At 41.1% G+C, this 21,926-nt stretch overlaps 1 protein-coding gene across 2 annotated transcripts in view; it reads right to left on the bottom strand.

Annotated features, from left to right (window-relative positions):
* The window catches only part of KLHDC10 (kelch domain containing 10), a gene marked incomplete at both ends in the record, with an annotated part of 63,075 nt that overhangs the window by 9,166 nt on the left and 31,983 nt on the right, over window positions 1-21,926 (bottom strand). Inside the window, 3 exons of one of the 2 annotated variants that reach the window (XM_080701730.1) lie at window positions 2,059-2,213; window positions 4,130-4,351; window positions 17,417-17,503. In XM_080701730.1, coding sequence (XP_080557856.1) covers window positions 2,059-2,213; window positions 4,130-4,351; window positions 17,417-17,503 — 464 coding nt within the window. The remainder of the gene's footprint in view (window positions 1-2,058; window positions 2,214-4,129; window positions 4,352-17,416; window positions 17,504-21,926) is intronic. The other variant, XM_080701731.1, reaches the window with a different exon arrangement.

Below are 21,926 nucleotides of genomic sequence, written 5' to 3'. Positions count from 1 at the left end.
ATAAATAAATAAATAAATAAAAGTAAATTTGGCATGGTGATGCACACCTGTAACCCCAGTACTTGGGAGGCCGAGACAGGAGGATTCCAAGTCTGCAGCCAAATTCAGCAATTTAGCAAGACCCTCAGCAACTCAGCATGACCCTGTTTCAAAATAAAAAATAAAAAGCCTGAAGTATAGCTCAGAGGTAGAATTCTCCTGAGTTCAATCCCTAGTACCAAAATAATAATAATTTAAATATCAGACCCTCAGCTAGGCATGGTGGTGCACTCTTATAATCCCAGTACTTGGGAGGCTAAGACTGGAGGATCCCGGTTTGCAGCCAGCCTCAGCTACTTAGTGGGGAACCCCACAACTTAGTGACACCCTGTTTCAAAATAAAGAATAAAAAATAGGCTAGGGGTATAGCTCAGAGGTAGAATGCCTCTGGGTTCGCTCCCCAATACCACCAAAAAAAAAAAAAAAAAAGCAAGTTCTACCCAGAAAGGAAGGGGCTTTTGATTCTTAGTGGTCCTAGCCAACAATGTACGCGTCATGCACATGAGCGTTTCCACTCAAAGCTGCTTCTGTTTCTAAGCAATCTGAAGAAAAGACTTTCAAGCAGCAGCATACAGAAAAATAAGCCATGAGACTCTTACACATAGGAAGGCCAGAGCTGGTAACCCCAAGTACTCGACAGTTTTTATACAAGTTCAGCTGTACTATCCCTGTGGTGGGATACAGGGTGGTCCAGTACGCACCCGGCTAAAAGCTGAAGCTCAGAAGCTATTTATCAGTACCAGTGCCAGCTGGTCAGGAAAGAATCTAAAGCGTAGTTATTTTTAAGCTTAGTCCATTATTCTTCAAGGATCTCTGATATATGGAGGGTAGTTCCCTATCTTTCTGGATATAACTTTACAAACTAAGGGTTTAAAAAAAATTATCTTTTTTTTTTTTTTGGTGGTACTGGGGGTGGAACCCAGGGGCTTTCCTACCTCCGAGCTATACTCCCAGACCTATTTTATATTTTATTTGGAAATAGGGTCTCACTAAGTTGCTGAGAGCCTCATTAAGTAGCTGAGGCCGGCTTCGAACCTGTGCGATCCTCCTGTCTCAGCCTCCCAAGTGCAGGGATTACAAGCGTGCGCCACCACGCCTGGCTTAAAAAAACTTATCATTTTTAAAGCACTGGAACCCAAAGTAATCTCCACATAATCTCTATACAATGCTTTAGCTCATATTCATGTAAAAACCTCTTTACCAAGTATAAGAATCATGTACTCTATTCAGGAGAGAAACCTCTTCATAGAACCCTATCACTCTAAAAATGACAGGACATAGACCATACTGAGTCTCTCATTAGGGTGGGGTAAGGGTGAGGCTCTAACATTTAAAGAAACTTCCCAACAGGTCTAAGCCATGACCCCAAACTGAATGAGAAACTAAGGATGGGAAGAAATGAGGGAACTGGTAGGATATACAAATTATAATTTCTTATCAAAACTAAAAAATTAAATACTAACCAAACTGAATTCATTCTCCATTAAAAAAAAAAAAAACCACTGCAAGCTGGGCGTGGTGGCGCACGCTTGTAAATCCCAGCATTTGGGAGGCTGAGACAGGAGGATCGCGGTTCGCAGACAGCCTCAGCTGCTTAGTGAGGCTCTCAGCTGCTTAGTAAGACCCTGTTTCAAAATAAAGAATAGAAAATAGGCTGGGCGTGGTGGCACACTTGTAATCCCAGCGTTTGGGAGGCTGAGACAGGAGGATCACACAGGTTCGAAGCCAGCCTCAGCTACTCAGTGGGACCTGTTTCCAAGTAAAGTATAAAATAGATCTGGGAGTATAGCCCAGAGGTAGAAAGCCCCTGGGTTCCACCCACAAAAAAATAAAATAAAATAAAATAAAGAATAGAAAATAGGGCTGAGGGTGTAGCTCGGAGGTAGAATGCGCCTAGATTCCATCCCCAGTATTGGGTGGGTGGGGGGAACCTGGCAGCAATATAAATACTCTGACATTACCCCCAGATTATAAAAATATGAATAAATACATCCCCCATGACTGGCCACAGACTAGTACCTGTCCGTATATACGGCTGGGTTTCTTCCCCCGACAGCTGAGCAGAGCCCATCTCTTGTACTTCACGTTACAGACGTGGACATCGTTGCCGTTGCTCTCGCCGAACGGGATGCCTGTGCCTCCAAACACTAAGAGGTTGTTTCCATGCAGCACCACTAGGAAGGAGCAGCACACGCCCATGAGTGCTCAGCTGCCCGCAGTGCGCTCCCGCACAGACCTACAACATCTGAGAACCTATAAACACCTACCTTAGTGATCTTGTAGCCAACCACGGGCATCTCACTACTATAACGTTCTGCAGAAAAATGTAAATTCACACTGCAGAGGCTACATCAGGTAGTTCACACACGACACCAGTCAGTATGTGTCTGTGGGATTCATTCAATCCCATGTTAGCGATGCTGCTCAAGACAGTTCACGTGGGCAGTAAGTAAGAAAATGAAATTCCATAGGCCCCAGGGGCTTGGGATGAAGGGAGTAAGGGACCATTCTGTGTTTACCAGGGGGAATGGCCTCGACATTTTATTTATTTATTTATCTTTTGAGGGTCTGGGGATGGAACCCAGGGGTATTCGACCTCCAAGCTACACCCCCTGCCCTATTTTTTTTTATTTTGAAACCAGGTCCCACTGAGTTGCAGAGGGCCTCACTAAGTAGCTGAGGCTGACCGCGAACTGCGATCCTCAGGTCTCAGCCTCCCAAATGCTAGGATTACAAGCGTGCGCCACCACGCCCGGCTGAGCTCTACATTTTAAATTGTGTTTCTGTCCTTGTAATCCCCTAGCAGATAAAAAATACACAGATATAGACTAGGTAACTTTGGTGTTCTTTTCCCCTTTATCTATTCTGTTCTTGCCACAACACACACATACATCTGAGTGCATACACCAACACACACACACACATTCTCTCACTTTCTCTCTCCCCCACTTCTTGTCCTCGTGCATATTTTTTCTTTCAAATTACTGCCACTTAGCCGGGCGTGGTGGCGCACGCTTGTAATCCCCGCGCTTGGGAGGCGGAGAAAGGAGGATCGGGCAGGTTCGAAGGAGACCCTGTTTCCAAATAAAAATGTAAAAATAGGTCTGGGAGTGTAGCCCGGAGGTAGAAGGGCTTCCAGGAACCCCAGTACCACCAAAACAAAACAAAACAAAACTACTGCCACTGTATTATTTCAGTTTTGTGTTGGTCAGGTGTTTAACAGTGTGGTAGCCAACAGAGCCGGCACAAGTCTGTTGAAATTCTGGTGTGATCTCAGGAAAACTCTTTAACCTCCCTGGCTTCTTCTGCGCAGCAGCCCTATGGGGAAGGAACTAGCAGGTCTTCTCCATTTCTACTGATGATGAACAGAGGTGGAGCGCAGTTTAAGTAACTTGCTGAGGGTTTCTAGAAAGAACCTTGCCAATGTAGGACTCAGTCCCGGGCAGCTGGGCGCCAGGGCCCGCTCTTGGCCATCTACCTCGGGCCTCTCTAAAGCCTCAGTTCCTTCAGTTGTACAAAAGGCAGCCACTGCAGCCCCTGTATCAAGGGATGTAAGACTAAACAGAAAATGTGTGTCCAGAACTTCATACAGCATCATAACCCCGTTGTTGATCTCTGACCATATTTTCCTGGCATCTATATGATACTTTATATTAAGCCCTCTGGAATATTATGAATCCTATTTACAGGTAAGGAAATTAAAGCTCTTGGGAGGCTGAGATAGGAGAATTGTAGGTTCAAAGTCAGCCTCAGCAACTTAGTGAGGCTCTTAGCAACTTAGTGAGACCATTTCCAATAAAACAGGTCCGGGGATGTAGGCCAGAGGTAGAAGGCCCCTGCGTTCCATCCTCAGTACACAAACACACAAATAAATGAACACTAAAGCTCATCTGGCATGTAAATGGTATACAGCTGGATAGAAACTCAGGGCTTAAGTGGCTTTGAATTACCACGCTAGATGATTATCATAGTAAAATGCCTATCTATTAACAGGGTTGAGTCACATGTAAGTCATTAACAAGGACACGTGACATTGAACCCGGCCTCGCAGGTATTTCACAGTCAAAAGTTCAGAAAAGCTTGCACTCACGTGACATCGACGCCAATTCCCGGGGCATGTAGCCATCGGTGCCCATCTGGTGCCACACTCCTGTTGCAAAATGATACCTCCAAAGCTCCCTGAAGAGGGGGTAGTCTTCATTATCTGGCCCTCCCGACTCATCATAGTCTGGGTTATAACCTCCAAACACATAGAGATTGGTATTATCTGCCACACAGCGATGTCCACTGCGTGCTGGTGGAGGCCTGTGGCCTAGGAGAGAAGAAGACAGTTTCCACAAGCAGCTCAACAGCTTGAAAGCACAAACAAAACCAGGTAACAACCATTTGAGCTAAAAGGGAATCAGGGCAGACTCACAGATGGATGCATGTTTTATCTGCCTAAGTTATTTTACACATCCCCACTTACTAATTAAGATCTTAAGGAACTCCATTTTTATCTCATATGACTACCTTTAAATTTTGATTGTTGTAGAAAGATTTTTCTAAAGGGAGACAGCATAGCACGATAAACTCAAGAAAATGGCTGACAACTTAGAATTTTCAAGAAAAGGAGGAGGAGAGAGGTTTAGTGATTCAAAAGGCAACAGACAAATATTCCTATTTCCTTAGAGGAGAAAAAACACAGGCAAACTGAATATTAGAGAACTACATAATCACAAATGTAAATGAGTCATGTATAAATAAAAACACATAAAATCTATCATTTTTTTCTACAATATAATTATCACTTTAAAAGAAAACTGACTTTCAAGGGATCATAGTAAAATCTAGAGTTTAAATACCATTCTAAATATTTAACAAAGAATATCCTTATATTTGTCTCAAAGAATATCTTTCATTCATTAAAAGCATTACTAAGAAAAGATAATTCTACAATTTATATTTGAAAGATTTTAATATTTTTTCTTTCTTTTTTTTTTTTTTTGTGTGTGTATGTGTGTGTGAAACCTTGACACTGGGTATAGAACCCAGGGGTGTTCTACCTCTGAGCTATACTCCCAGCCCTTTTCATTTTTTATTTTGAAACAAGGTCTTGCTAACTTACCATACGCTGGCCTTGAACCTTCCAATGGGAATTGCATATGTTTGCCACCACACCCAGCTATCTTTGAAACTGTTCTGAAGTTTAAATTACATAAACTAGTTCATTAAAAATTAGTTCAAGATTATTTTAGAGTTAAAAAAAAAAAAAAAGCCGGGTGTGGTGGCACATGCTTGTAATTCCATTCGGGAGGCTGAGACTGGAGGATCGCGGTTCACAGACAGCCTCAGCTATTTAGTGAGGCCCTCTGCAACTTAGTGAGACCCTGTTTCAAAATAAAGAATAAAAAATAAGGCAGGGGGTGTAGCTTGGAGGTAGAATGCCCCTGGGTTCCATCCCTAGACCAGAAAAAAAAAAAATTCAAGCCAGGTGTGGTGGCACATGCCTATAATCCTAGTACTTAGGAGGCTGAGATAGGAGGAGGAGCACAAGTTCAAGGACAGCCTCAGCAACTTAGCGAGGCCCTTCACAACTTACTGAGACCCTGTTTCAAAATATAAAATAAAGTAGAATGCCCCTGGGTTTAATCCCCAGTACCACACAAAAAAGAAACTTTATATTATTTCTGTTATTCTTACAATTGTTATACCAGCCTATACAAACCTTTATATAGCTACAGAACCAAAGATGCTTTAATATATAATAGGATGGAATAAGACACTACTACTGATCTACTTTTACATGTTAGTAGTAGATACTAGCGTAATGTCGCTATTAGGGCACTGCTAGACACTTAATAAACATCAGTTACACCAGCAAACATTTACCGCCAACCTAATATAGGCTTTATATTATTTTTTAATCAAAATCTGACTTTTCGGGTCTCTATTTTTTTTTTTTTTTTGTGGTACTGGGGTTCCTGGAAACAGTTCTACCTCCAGGCTACACTCCCAGACACCTACTTTATACTTTTTTATTTGGAAACAGGGTCTCTTAAGCCAGCACAGCTGGCTTCGAACCTGCGCGATCCTCCTGTCTCTGCCTCCCAAGCTTGGGGGGATTACAAGCGTGCGCCACCACGCCCGGCTCAGGTATGCTTTTAAACAAGAACTGAAAAGAAATTTTGCTCAGAGCTACAGCAACTAAAACACAAAACAAGAGAACAACAGTGAATCAGCTGGGTCACTCCAGTCTAGTCAGTGTCCAGGTCTCTGATGGGTCTTCCTGCTCACAAGTCCTTCCCTGCTGGGCTACCTTAGCTCTCTCTCACTACCACCTCATGAGTTCGTTCTTCCTGCTCAGAAGGCCCGAGTCCCTCCCTCCCCTTAGCCCCACCTACCCTTCAGACCCTCGTGGTGGAAGTGCCCCAAGTCTAGCCTCCACAGAACTCATGCTCAGCACATCCTATGCAATATGTACGTGTCCAAACAAGAGAAGACTGCACCAGAATTACGTAAATATGTGAATGTAACATCCAGCAAACTATAATCCACTGCCAAATTTACTAATGAACTGTGATTTACCTTAAACAAAGAATTCAGTTTCTCTTTCTAGGACGCTGGACACACAGAAGAATGTGTGGTGGAAGAAAGAGCAGCACTCCCATAATATTTAGGTTTGAATGCAGGTTCTTTCTCACTGCGGTCTTCACTTAGTCTCCGCTTCCTCACTGCTATGTGATGACAGCATTACCGTATCTCACAGAGCTACTATATTTGTTATGTTAAAATGTTCACTGGTTTAAATATCTATCCTTCCAGGAGGCTGTGAACATTTGAGGGAAGAGAAATGTATTTGCGGTACTGAGGATTGAAACCAGGGACGTTCTACTTCTGAGCTACACTCCCAGCTTAATTTATTTTATTTTATTATTATTTTGTGTGTGTGTGTGTGTGTGTGTGTGTGTGTGTGTGTGTGTGCGTGTGTGGTATTAGGGATGGAACCATGGAACCCAGGGGCATTCTACCACCAACCACACCCCCAGCCCTGTTTTTTATTCTTTATTTTGAAACAGAGTCTCACTGAGTTGCAAAGGGCCTTACTAAATATCTGAGACTGTCCAGGAACTGCCATCCTCCTATCTCAGCCTCCCAAATACTGGGATTACAAGTGTGGGCCACCACACCTGGTCTATTTTTTATTCTTTATTTTGAAACAGGGTCTCACTAAATTGCAGAGGGCCTCACTAAGTAGCTGAGGCTAACTGTGAACCTGCGAACCTCCTTTCTCAGCCTCCCAAATACTGGGATTACAAGAAGTGCCACCATGCTCAGCAAGAGAAATATATTTGTATTCACCTTTCTGTAACCAAATTTAGGGTACACAAAAAACACTGAACAAAGTTGGGAATTAATTAATTTCATTTCACCAGTGGTTTTCCCTCTCCAAACAGAGCATAAGCTCCTCCAGGGCAAAAATCCTACCTATGTAACAATTATCCTGTATCATCACAGCACCTAGAACAGCTGGTTACAGAAACAGGTGGAAGAGTTTTGTTGACTTTTAACTTCAGGTTTAAGTAAACAATGACCAAGGATGAGCCAAAGTATCCAACTCTCTGTGGACTGTGCTACTATTATGCTTAAGAGATCGATGGCGAGAGTTCAGTGGCAGAGTGTATGTTGAGCATGCATGAGGCCCTGTGGTCAACCCCAGCACGAGACAGACAGACAGACAGAGGATGGGAGAGATATTCTAGGGGACAGGGACAAGTGTTGATTATGCAATGGCCTTCTTAAAACACAGACGCAATCTAGACGTGGTGGTGCATGCCTAGAATCCCACCTATGCAGGAGGCTGAGGCAAGAGGTTTATAAATTCATGGCCATTGGGCAATTTTGGGAGACACTGTCTCAAAACAAAATTTTATAAAGGGCTGGGGATGCAGCTCAGTGGGACGGTGCTTGCTGCGAACCTGGGATGCTCCTGTCTCGGCCTCCCAAGTACTGTGATTACAAGCGTGCACCACCATGCCTGACTTTTTTTTTTTTTTAAACAGTCTCACTAAGTGAGGCTCTGGGTTCAATCTCCAGTACCACACATGTAAAATAAGTAAAGAAATGACACAAATATGAGACAGGCATGGTGCATACAGTGTAATCTCAGTACTTGGGTAGCTGAGACAGGAGTTTTGAGAGTTCGTGGGCAGGCCAGGTGTGGTGGCACATACCTTTGACCTCAGTATCTGGGAGACTGAGGCACAAGGATCCCAGGTTCAAAGCCAGTCTCAGCAACTTAGTGAGACCCTGTTTCCAAATTTAAAAAGAAAAGAAAAAAATATCTTGCAGTGTAGCCTGGAAGTAGAAGGCCTCTCGGTTCCAGCCCCAGTACCGCCAAAAACAAAAACAAAAACAACAACAAAAAAACAACAGATTAAAAAAAGGGAAAGAAAAGTTCAAGGCCTGGCATGGTGGCATACGCTTGTAATCTCAGTACTTGGGAGATAGGAAGATCACAGGTTCATGGCGAGCCTTAGCTACTTAGTGAGGCCCTCTGCAACTTAGTAAGACCCTGTTTCAAAATAAAGAATAAAACAGGGCTGGGGGTGTAGCTCAGAGATAGAATGCCCCCGGGTTCCATCCCCAGTACGAAAGAAAGAAAGAAAGAAAGAAAGAAAGAAAGAAAGAAAGAAAGAAAGAGAGAGAGAGAGAGAGAGAGAGAGAAAGAAAGAAAGAAAGAAAGAAAGAAAGAAAGAAAGGAAGGAAGGAAGGAAGGAAGGAAGAAAGAAAGAAGTTCAAAGATAGCCTGGGTGTTTCCTTGAAACCCTGTCTCAAAATAAATAAAAGGACTGGAGATACAGCTCAGGGTTGACCAGTCCTGGGCTTGATCACAGTAACAACCCCCTCCCCTACACACACAGACACAAAGACAGCCAGACAGATTTAAAGCAAACAAAACAAAATGAACAAACAGGAACTTTGAGAAACTCTACAATGTTACGTGTAGTATAATGAATGTTATTTGTTGTATTTGTATTACCTGCAGTCAATAAAGAATTTTTAAAGCTACTTTTAAGATGATGTGAAATGCAATATATTCTAGGATTTTCTCTAAATGGCTAACATATTAGAGAGCCGTTTCATTTTGGATAACTCACGGGGATTTGTCAGGGTGAAGGCCATGGATGCTGAGCGTTAATCTTCATGATATAGGAATATAGCACAGGCTCCTCAACCTTACAAAAACAAAACTGAGTTTTAGGTCTAAAATACTTCTCTGGGCTGGGCGTGGTAGCGCACATTTGTAATCCCAGTACTTGGGAAGCTGAAACAGGAGGATCACAGGTCCGTGGCCAGCCTCAGCTACTTAGTGAGGCCCTCTGCAAGTCAGTGAAACCCTGTCTCGAATAAAAAATAGGGCTGGGGGTGTAGCTCAGAGGTAGAATGCCCCTGGGTTCCATCCTCAGTACTGCCCCCAACAAAAAAAAAAGAATAAAATAGAGTTGGGGGTATAGCTGGGAGGTAGAATGTCTCTAGATTGAATTCTCAGAACCATAAAAAGAAAAAAAGAAAAAGGATCTCGCAGCAAAGCATGGTGGTACAGGACTATGGTTCTAGTGTTTGGGAGGCTGAGACCAAAGACTTGCCAGGTGTGGTGGTGCAACCTTATAATCCCAGCACTGGGAGGCTGAGACAGGAGGATCGCAGGTTCACAGCCAGTCACAGCTAACTCAGTGAGGCTCTCCGCAACTTAGTGAGACCCTGTTTAAAGTAAAGAATAAAAAACAGGGCTAGGGGTATAGCCACTACTGCTTCTTATTTAAAAAATTCCTCCTTTTTGGACTTTTCACTTTATTGGGAGTACCTCTTCAACTAATTTCCCCAAATGGGAATATACCATAAAAGTTCAAAGTTTTTATTTACCTTGACACCACACACACACACACACTTAAACATTAATGAGGGATTTCTCTCTTTTCAAATAATTTCCCCTCAGAACACTGAAGCTTTGTTGGGGGGCTGGGGGTCACTTGAGACTGAACCCAGGGACACTCTACCTCTGCGCTGTAGCCAGACCTATTTTATTTTGAAACAGTGTCTTGCTAAGTTGTGGAGACTGTCCTCAGCGATCCTCCTGTCTCTGCCTCCCAAGTGCTGGGATAGCAGGTGTGCACCGCCACACCTGGCCAGGTCTTGGGTCTTTCTTGTAACTCGTTCTCTACCCTGGAATCAAAACTAGCATATGGGGAGATACTACTTGTTGGCATATTTTTGCATTTTCCCTGCATGGTCCTTGGTATACACTTGATACTTGAAAACTCAATCTTTATTTAGAATAGAAAAATATTAATCTTCTTCCACAGTCTGAGTATTCCTTCTGTTGTTCCTCTGGAATGGACATGAGGTCAGTTAGAGCCATCCTCGAAGCATGAATTCTCCTTCTGTCTGTTGGTTGTACTTCATGGTCTGCATATTTCTTCATTATTTTCATGAAAGTAATGACTTTAACCTATTATTTAACTTCCAAATGAGTTTTGATTTAAACAATTCTTCAATATAGAACTAATTAATCTTTTTCTTTTCTTTTTTGAGATGGGGTCTCATTATGTTGCCCAGGCTGTCCTCAAACTTCTAGGCTCAAGCAATGCTCCTGCCTCAGTATCCCAATTAGCTGGGACCACAGGCATGCACCACTGCATCCAGCTTTTACTTTTCATTTATAATAGCTGTTCTTTTTCTTTTTTCTTTTTTTTTTTTTTTTTTTTTTTTTAGTTTGAAACAGGTTATCACTAAGTTGTGGTGGACCTCCCTAAATTGCTGAGGCTGGCTGTGAACCAGCAATCCTCCTAACTCAGCCTCCCCAGTACTGGGATCACGAGTGTGCGCCACCATGCAGAGCTCTGGTTTTTAAGTTATGGGTCCAATTCACTCTTGACTCTGTGAAGATACCCCTTGTGATTAGAGCTTCCTAACATTCCATTCTGCTACTTCCTCTGCTTCTGTCAAGGGCAGTTATTTGTTCATCTTACCACCCTCTTCCAAGCCTAGTTTTCCTTTAATGTCTGGTGGGCCCTGTCACTTATTCATAGATGAAGAACTACACTGGTTACTACTTACAAGAAACAGGCATTTTCTCAACAGCTGTGTTCATCTATGTCCAAATCATCAATGGAGTTCTGCCTGTGGGTCTCTGCAGGTGTGTGGTACACTGACAGCCAGGCTTCCCTTCTGAAGTACTGCTTTCTTTTGATGGTCTGGTCTTTTGATGGATGTCAATCTCTGATGGAGTGCCCTTTCCCCTTCTCATTCACTCTGTGATGGAGGCTGGTTACCTAGGGCTCTGTGCTGCCCCTCTATCTCCAGTCCGTGTTCACAGTGCCTGCTCACCCTCCTCAAGACAAACTGCCTACTGCGCTTGAAGAGCTGGGAACGAATGCCACTGCCACAGCTCTTTACACAAAGGCAGAAGAGACGGGCCCTGCTGCACAGGCAGCTCTTTACTATTCGCCCTGCTTTTCTGCCCTCCCCAGATCTGCTCCCTCTTCTTACACTGGCTAACTGGAAGCTCAGAGTTTCAGCAAAGAGCCCTACCAAGAAATCTTCTAACTCCTATCATGTAGCAGGAGCACCTATTTTGAAATGTATTTTATTGAGTGCTGGTTTCTTAATATAATTCCAATTGCTTTGGGTTACGCAGAAACTCCTCAAAATTCCTGGTATTAACCAGGAGTGGTGGTGCACGCTTGTAATCCCAGCATTTGGGAGGCTGAGACAAGAGGATCTCGGTTCATGGACAGCCTCAGCTACTTAGTGAGGCCTTGTTTCAAAATAAAGAATTAAAAAAAATAGACCTTGAGGTGTAGCTCAGAGGTAGAATGCCCCTGGGTTCCATCCCTACTACTACTGCAAAAAAAAAAAAAAAAAAAAAAAAAAAAATTCCTGGTATTATAGCAATAACAATACTGATAGCAACTAACATGAATTCAACATTTGCTAAGTATAAAAAGACTCCTGAGTGATGTGAATGTATTGTTTCTCTTGATAGGTGCTACCATCATCACTCTAATTTTATAGATAAGAAAACTGAGGCAAAAAAAAGAGTAAGCAACTTGCCCAAGGCCACACAGTCGACAGATGCAGAGCCTGGATCCAGACGCAGGTGATCTAACTCAGTCCTCCCTGGGCCTATGTCTGTTCTGTCATTTTCAATGTTATCTGAGAAGCGGAGGAAGGCAAATGGTACTTTCAGTTCATCATTTCATGACAGACATCATATCATGGTAAGCATGAAATGATGAAATTGTTTTCATTTTTAATTGGCAGAAATATCTTTTTAGAAGATGTAGGAAATAGTGAAGGAATCTAGTGGCAGAAATCAGGCCCTATAAAACTCTCTTCAATCATCCACAAAGGTATTGTATGAAATTCCCAAATTAAGTCAGGTATGGTGGCACATGCTGTATTCCCAGCATTTGGGAGGCTGAGACCTGAGGATCACAGTTCATAGACAGCCTCAGGTATTTAGTGAGGGCCTTTGCAACTTACTGAGACCCTATTTCAAAATAAAGAATAAAAAGTAAGGCAGGGGGTGTAGCTCAGAGGTCAAATGCCTCTGGGTTCCATCCCCAGACCCGCAAAAGAAAAAAGAAAAGAAAACAAATTCCCAAAATGCTTACAAATAGCTATTTCAAAAGTATAAATAAGCCAGGTGTGGTGGCACACACTTGTAATTCCAGTACTTGGGAGGCTGAGACAGGAGGATCTGGGTCGTGGACAGCCTCAGCTACTTAGTGAGGCCCTCTGCAGCTTAGTGAGACCCTGTTTCAAAATAAAGAATAAAATCAGGCTGTGGGTGTAGCTCGGAGGTAATATGCCCCTGGGTTCAATCTTCAGTACCGCAAAAAAAAAAAAAAAAAAAAGTATAACTTTTTTAAAAAAGAAAAAACCCTAATGAAACAAACAATAGCATTTCCTGTTCTCAGTAATTAACTCACTGCCACCACCATCAGAGAGAAGCTGAAAATACTAAAATTCTAGAGTCCTCCTCCCTGACAGCAGCCTTTTAAGTAATTCAATTTACCTCAAACACATACTCCTACCACACTCACTGTGTGCTACAAGCTCAAGATAAAGAAGTGAGAGGCACGGCCCACCATTCCTGCCCTTCAGGGCGCAGTCTAACAGGAGACAGAGCCGTGAGAAGAGCTACTCTAATTCCATGTAGTAAGTGCTAGTCCAGGTAGGTGAGTGGAGGGTGCCTTCAGAGGAGGGGCAGGCCTGCCAGGGACGATCTCCAGCAATAACTGTTAGACTAGTGCTAAAGAACCAAAGCAGAAGCAGGCTGCCAGGGGTTGTCCTTTTAGACTAAATGTTAAAGGACAAGCTATTCTTTGTTTACAGAGATTACACCAAATTTACCATCTACTTCCTAAAACCTATTCCCCTGTCCATCTACATAACACCTGGTGAAGAGCTCTGTGGGCCACACGGGAAGCTGGAAGTCACTTTGACTTCCTCCATCTCTCCAGTTAGTAATCAATTTCCTACTCTCCGTTCCTATCACAACTACCTTATTTTCAAGTTCCATCATTTCTCACCTTGATAACTATAATAATCTTGATAACTAGTCTTCTGATCCTAAATACACTTTCTCTCTCTCTCTGGGTGTGTGTGTGTGTGTGTGTGTGTGTGTGTGTGTGTGTGTGTGTGTCCTAAAGATTGTGCAACACCCCAGCCTTTTCTGTTTTGTTTTGTTTGTTTGTGGTACTGGTAGGGGCATACTACCTCCAAGCTACACCCCCAGCCCCGTTTTTATTCCTTATTTTGAAACAGGGTCTTACTGAGTTGCAAAGGGCCTAAGTAGCTGAGGCTGGCTGAGAACCCGGATCCTCCTGTCTCAGCCTCCCAAGTGTTGGGATTACAAGTGTGCGCCACCACGCCGACTCCCAGCACTGTTTTGAAACAGGGTTTGCTAGGTTGCTGAAGCTGTCCTTGAACTTGTGATCCTCCCATTTCCAGCCTCCCAAGTACTAGGATTACAGGAATGCGCCACCATACTTGGCCCTGAAAACCCTAGACTGGTGCCCACACGAGCCAGTCCCTCTCCAGCTTCTGACTACCTCTTCCTCACCACACTTAACTTCTACAGCTCTCTGAAAGCAACACACAGGTTTTGCCTAAAGGCCTTTACTTAAGCCATTGTGTACCCATGCCTTGATAGGTTCCAACTCCCCTTGCTAACACTACCTCAGCCTTGAAGAAGTCCAGAAGGCCACTTCCCCGCATCCTCTTCCCCTGGAGCCAAGTCAGGAACCCATGCTAGGTGCCCCACACCACACTACTTCATCAAGACACTTACCACAAAGAATTGTGCTCCAATTACTCTGTAATTGTCTGTTTATGTGATTCTCTTTGGTCTACATCATTAAGCTATAGCACAGGACCTGATACAAAGGAAGTTATTAATACTAAAAGAATGGAAGAACAGACGAATGAGCAAACGAAGAGAGTTAAACCTGAGAGAACTGATGAGACAACCAAAGGAGATGATGGAGGAGGACAGGACCACCTTCAGTGGGCAGGAAGAAAGAAGCCAGTGAAGGGAACGGTAGAAGAAAACATCTAAGATCATACGTAACCAACCCAAGGAAGAGGAAGACTTAAGAAGGTGGAGGTGGTTAACAGCGTCAAATGCTAACGACAGGTCAAAGACGGCAAGAACTAAGACGCGGCCCTGGCTGCGAGGCGGTTCTTGGCCCCCTGACGCTGCTGCGGATGCTGAGCGTACCCCTCTCACTCTCTCACAACTCGGACCAGCGCTCAGCCACTGTGTGCACTGAGTTCTTACAAAAATCAAGGGTGTGGAACTTACCTGTGCAATCTTTTTTCCATGGTTAAAAAATTTAAACACAGACTATACAAAAGAAAATCCCATCATCCAGATATAACCAGTTATTTTGCTATTTCACTTTTTGATGTTATATATAATTGTCATTATACTGAATTCTATGCCCTAATTAAGCTATTTAACTACACTTATATTTAGAAAGCATTACTAATTATAATAAAATGATTAAACATCAATAATATAATTAAATAATAAAGCTTAATGTATGCTTCATTCAGCCCAACTTAGATTTCTCATTGCAAATTAATACATTAGCATTCCAATTTATAAAAAAATTACAAAATTAGACATGTCTGCTTGTCGCATGTGCACAATGGTTTTTCTGTCACCTACTACTAATATTACTTCTTAATTTTTATCAATAATATTATTTATTTATTTTTGTGGGTCTGGGGATGGAACCCAGAGGCATTCAAACTCCGAGCTATACCTCCTGCCCTATTTTTTATTTTGAAACAGGGTCTCACTAAGTTGCAGAGGGCCTCACTAAGTAGCTGAGGCTGTCCACAAACTGTGATCCTCAGGTCTCAGCCTCCCAAATGCTGGGATTACAAGTGTGCACCACCACGCCCAGCTATCAATAATATTATTCATGCTAAAATGTGGCCTATTATCCTAACTATCCTATTTTTTGTATGTGTATTATGTGGTATTGGGGATTAACCCCAGGGGTATTCTACCTCCAGCTACACTCCCAGCCCTAATTTTTATATTTTTATATTTTTATATTTATATTATTTTTATATATTTATAGTTATTATATTTATATTTTATATTTATATTTATTTATTTATTTATTTGCGGTACTGGGGATGGAACCCAGGGGCATTCGACCTCTGAGCTACACCCCTTTCTCTACTTTTTATTATTTTGAAACAGGGTCTCCGTGGGTTGCAAAGGGCCTCATTAAGTAGCTGAGGCTGGCTACAAACTATGATTCTCCTGTCTCAGCCTCCCAAATGCTGGAATTACAAGCATGTGTCACCACGCCAGGCTTACTTTTATTTGAAACAGGGTCTCACTAAGTTGCAGAGGGCCTCACTAAGTAGCTCAGGCTAGCCACGAACCTGTGATCCTCCTGTTTCAACCTCCCAAGTACTGGGATTACAGGCATGTGCCACCATACCCGGACTAAGTATCTTACTTAGGTCTGGTTTTATTTTTTTCATGCTCTGGATCTTTGCTACTAAAAATGAGTTAGGTACTAGATGCTGAAACACCTATAGTAACTACAGGATTATTTCCTAGGTTTTCACTTTAATTTATTTGGTTAAAATTAGACACACTGGTTTATGAATAATTTTAAAAAGTCTAAACTACAACACTAAGCATATCTGTTTGAAAATTTATTATATATAGAAAAATAGTGCAAACCAGAGTTTTCAATCCTCTTGTGAGATTTTCTTTTTTCATCAGTATGATGGGATATGTTTTAGTGGAAAATAAAAAAGTAGAAGGAATGTGACATTTCTAAAAAGTAAGAATTTGCTAGGTCAAAGGGTATAGACATTATTAAGGTTTCTTGATACATTTTGCCAAATTGGATCCAGAAAGGCTGCATAAACTTTACACTTTTTTCAAAATTAGAGTTTCACTTTCCCATTCCCTGGCCAGTAGGTATTCTTATTTTTAGTCTATGCCAACCTAAGTAGGTGAAAATATCTAATCATTTTAGTTGTCATGTTTGTAACAGTGAAAACAAATATTTGTGTATATTTATTGACACTTTTTAAAAAATAGATTATATCATTTTACCTATTTTTCTAGTGGACATTTACTTTTTTTGTGTGTGTGTGGTACTGGGGATGGAACCCAGAGGCATTTTACCTCCAAAGCTACGCCCCCAGCCTTATTTTTATTCATTTTGAAACAGGGTCTCAATAAGTTGCAGAGGACTTCACTAAGTAGCTGAGGCTGTCCGCGAACCGCGATCCTCCTGTCTTAGCCTCCCGAATGCTGGGATTACAAGTATGCGCTACCATGCCTGGCTTAGACATTTACTCTTAACCTATTGCTTTATAAGTGCTCTTTATATATTAATGATATCAACCATTTGTTACAAGGATTTCCCTCTTTTATCTTTTTATTTATGATATTTGATATAGGGGTTTTTAATTTTATACTATTGCATAAACGAATCTTTCATTTTTCTTTAGAATCATATCTAGAAAATTATTCTTCCATTCTTATTTTACTAATTATCTACTCAAGGTTCTTTCTAATATAATTACAGTGGAACACCACTGATATCAATGAGATGATTTACTTCTACCATCTAATACACACTAAGAGATTCTAACTCCTCCAAATTTATAATTACAATTCCAACAGTGGTCAGTATGAAACATAGGCTTAAAACTGAGTTCTAGACTTTTCTTACTCCAATTTAGCTAAGACAATAAAACCCCAGAGTTTTGAGTTTAGAAAGTCATGGCGAGTCCCCTTTAAACCATACGAAGCACAGAGCTCTTGCTAGTTATCACCCACCTCGCAAAAACCTGTTAGGGATCCTTATGATGGGACAGGACTGAATGAAGCGCCTCCTAACTGGGTCCCATCGTATTTTCTTCTTACCTGTCACCACAATTATCAGCAATAAGTCAGACACATACAACACATGGCAAATAATACATAGTTATTGTAGTTATAAAGACAGAAAAACAGAAAACAAAACAATACTTGAATACAGAAAGAAAGCGATGTAAAGCAGCATTTAACTGTTTTGGAGGTCAAAATTCATATCTAAGCAGTGATGAAGGTTTTCAACTCTTAACCCTAAAATAATATAAACCACTGTGTGCACCTTTATTGGAGATTCTGGTTCAGTGGTACGTGCACTCAATAATCACCAATGCCATCTTGTGGCAAAAATTCACCAGGAGCTTTACAAACAAATTAGAAACGATATTTTCAAAGTCAGCGAATATCAAAAAGGAGCTTTACCTCAAACTAATTGAGCATAACATAGGCTCCTGTTCTCTTCAAGGGTTGGCATCCTACCCTTATTAATTATAAAGCAATGGGCACCATCTTTGAAGTATAAAATAAGCTGATCTTATTATATGATAGCAACCAAGTAAAACAAACTTTTACCATCCTGGCACTTCATGAAGGAGAAGGAAGTTCATCTGCCTTCCCAGGAAGCAAATGAGCTCCATATTTACCCAAATTAAAAACTTGGTCTCTTATAAAATAGAAAAAATATACTTATGAAAATATTAAATCGGATGCTTTTCTCTCTGCTCAGTGTTTTAATAGTCCCAAAGATGGCTCTTATTGACAATAAAAATGATTAATGTTTTTGTGTAGCATATAAAATTTACAAAGAGCTTCCACATAGATTACCTCCTATAATTCACACAACAGCCCTGGATTGACTCAACAGTCATTTTATTGAGCACCTGCTTCACCAGGAGCCTACACTGGGATCTAGGTTGCACAAGAAGCATATGACCCCTAACTTCAGAGCTCACACTGCTGATGAAGGCAGATGTGTAAACAAATAATTACATATAGTGAAGCGGCTGCGGCAACAGGAGGCTACAAAACCATTCTGAAAAGGATATAATCATTTTATAAGAAAGCTAAGGAAAATCCAGTGACTGAATGCTAGCGCATGACTCAAGCCTAGGTATTGTGAATCTAAAACCTGCCTTCTTTCTAGCATATCACACTTGCCCTGCTTCAGATCCCCTAGAAAGGAATTATACTAGACAACTGGAAATATATTCAGATGCTCATCAGTGAAGTCCAATTTGTTTACTGTAGAAATTGCACATGGAGATACACAAATTCTGTGTAATGAGACGACATTACCTGCACACGTGCACTAATATTTTGGAGAAGACAGACTCGTAGATGGGGGGAGAAGCATTCATCTTGTAAAGGCGTTAATCTTTTAATCAGTGGTTGTCAAATGTCGGTTTATAGTCAACTGCTACACTCTGATGCAAATCCCCAGCCCAACACAAAATGGGAAAATATGCACAAGTTAGTAGGCTTTTCAAAAAGCTAAAATGTTTCCTTCAAAAGCCTACCCTTTTTTCACAGATTAGAACCTTCTTAGTATTAAATATTCTTTATTTTTATGATGTTGATAGAAAATGGGAGTTGGCTTTGCTTTTTAATATCCTTTTTTAGAAAAATAGAAAATTTGTGAGCTTATGCCTACCCTACAATAAATATGTGTTGTACGTGCCTAATTTACAAGTTTATGTTTAATTTACAAGTTTATGATGTCAAGAAGTCTGGAGAACCACTGCTTTTAATCAGTACAATATGTGCTGATGACTCTTGAGTCCAGCATGGGAAGTCACAATGTCAAAGGGTACTCAAGATGTGTAAGAAACTTCCCTTACCCTCAAGATGCTTATATTCTAATTAAGGAAACAGAACAGACACATAGAACATTTAGATAGCAATACAAGACAGAATATACCAATGATTAGCTTAAAATCTGACATTTTCATGTATCAAAAGCATTAAAATGTACATACCCTTTGACCAAGCTATTCCACTTCTAGGAATCTAGTCCTAAAGAAACAATCATAGATGCATGGAAAGATGTTTGGACAAAGATATTAACTATGGTATTATTTATAATGGTAAAAAATTAGAAACACTTCCAATGTCCAATGATAAGGAGATGGATACATATGCTAAATAAACATACTTAAATATGTTCATAGTCTATGTACCACTTAAATACATGCAAGACTATTTATTAACATGATGAAATATCCACAACATATTACAAATGAACAAATTACAAAATAGTATTAGAGTATGATATTTCAATTTAAAAAGTTTGTATATATTTGTGAAAAATACAGAAAAGATATATACAATTTTAATTGTGGTTATCTTTGGGTGCTTATTATGAGTGATTTTTGGTTTTCCCCTTTGTGCTAGTCTATTTTCCAAGCTCTCTCATTGAATAGGCATCACTTTGGACTGGAAGAAAAACAATAACATAATACTGTGATTTTTTTTTGAAAGTATGATTTTAAAAATGCTGGAAAGAAACATACCAAAGTGTTAACGGTGGTTATGATGGAGGTTGGAGTACTCATCCCCTTCTCTGTTACCCTAATATTCTATAGTATATTACTTTATATGCCATATGGACTCTAAAACTACTTTAGATTAACGCTAAAAATTATTGAACCAAAGCTATTAATCAAAGATCCTTTTGAGGCTGGGGTATAGCTTAGTGGTAGCGCTCTTGACTAATTCACATAAGACCCTGGGTTCAGTCTCCACTTCTGCAAAGAAAAAAGTTTCAGAGGTTCTGTCAAACATCATTGCATGTTTCCCTCTATAACCATGATTACTGTCATAGGCATGGACTAACTATGTTGACTCTGTGGAGGTTATTCAGGCAAGGTGAGAACTGATTTTAGAACCCATGGTTTCTTCCTTCACCCAAAGAGCAGAGGGGGAAAAAAAGAAAAGAAACAAGTAAAACAGCAGTGTTAACAAATGTGCATTTGCTATTTTTATTTTTTATTTATTTATTTTTTGCGGTGCTGGGGATGGAACCCAGGGCTGTCCTACCTCCAAGCTACACCCCCAGCCCTATTTTTTTTTATTTTTTATTTTGTGTGTGTGTGGTACTGGGGTTCCTAGAAACCCTTCTACCTCCGGGCTACACTCCCAGACCTATTTTATACTTTTTATTTGGAAACAGGGTCTCTTAAGCCAGCGTGGCTGGCTTTGAACCTGCGCGATCCTCCTGTCTCTGCCTCCCAAGAGTGGGGATTACAAGCGTGCACCACCACGCCCGGTCCAGCCCTATTTTTTATTCTTTATTTTGAAACAGGGTCTTGCTAAGTTGCAAAGGGCCTCACTAAGTAGCTGAGGCTGTCTGCAAACGGACATCCTTCTATTTCAGCCTCCCGAATGCTGGGATTACAAACGTGCAGCACCATGCCCGGCTACTATTTTTATTTTTAAAGAAACACGTGCTTTTCAATTTCATATAAATATGTTCTTGGTCTGAATTTTATTTATTAAAGTTTTGTGGGGTGTGTGTGTGTGTGTGTGTGTGTGTGTGTGTGTTTTACTGGGGATTGAACCCAGGGGCATTCTACCTCTGAGCTACCCCAACCCTATTTGATTTTTATTTTGAAACAGGATCTCACTAAGTTGTGGAGGGCCTCACTAACTCACTGAGGCTGGCAGTGAGCCTGTTGTCTCAGCCTCCCAAGTAGGATGACAAGCATGTACAACCACTCCCAGGTTAAAGTTTTCATTCTTATATATTCAAATTGCCAATCATTTTAGTAAGTCTGTAGTACTGGGGATTGAACCCAAAGATATTCTACCTGTGAGCCATACCCTTATGCCTTTTTTTTTTTTTTTTTTTTGAAACGGGTTCACTCAGTTGCTGAGGCTGGTTTTGAACCTGTGACCCTCCTGGTTCAATTACTGGGATTACAAGTGTGTGCCACTGCATCTTGCTCTCATTAATGAATGCTTAAATCTTTAAAATGGAAGCCGGGCGTGGTGGCACTCTTGTAATCCCAGCAATTAGGAGGCTAAGACAGGAGGATTCCAGTTCACGGACAGCCTCAGCTACTTAGTGAGGCCCTTTGCAACTCAGTGAGACCCGGTTTCAAAATAAAGAATAAAAATATAGGGCTGGAGGTGTAGCTCAGAAGGTAGAATGCCCGTGGGTTCCATCTCCAGTAACATTTAAAAAAAAAAGAAAGAAAACCATAATTTCTTCAAATATCTCATCAGTGCTTTATTATTTTGGTAACTTTTACATTTTTTCTTCTTTTCAGAAAGTTTACTTCACCATAAATATGACATACATAGTCAATAACTGAATCAAGACGGTAGTTAAGCACAATGCAAACAAATTTGTCTCTCCAAAAGTCACATAAGTAACACATAAGCCATTGTTTTAAAAAATCATAGACCAGCCGGGCGTGGTGGCGCATGCTTATAATCGCAGCTCCTGGGAGGCTGAGAAAGGAGGATCACACAGGTT

The sequence above is a fragment of the Muscardinus avellanarius genome (genome assembly GCF_963383645.1).
Source record: "Muscardinus avellanarius genome assembly, chromosome: 9".
Classification (NCBI taxonomy): Eukaryota; Metazoa; Chordata; class Mammalia; order Rodentia; family Gliridae; genus Muscardinus; species Muscardinus avellanarius.
Note: the sequence above shows the minus strand (reverse complement) of the source record. Positions and strands in the feature narration are given on the sequence as shown.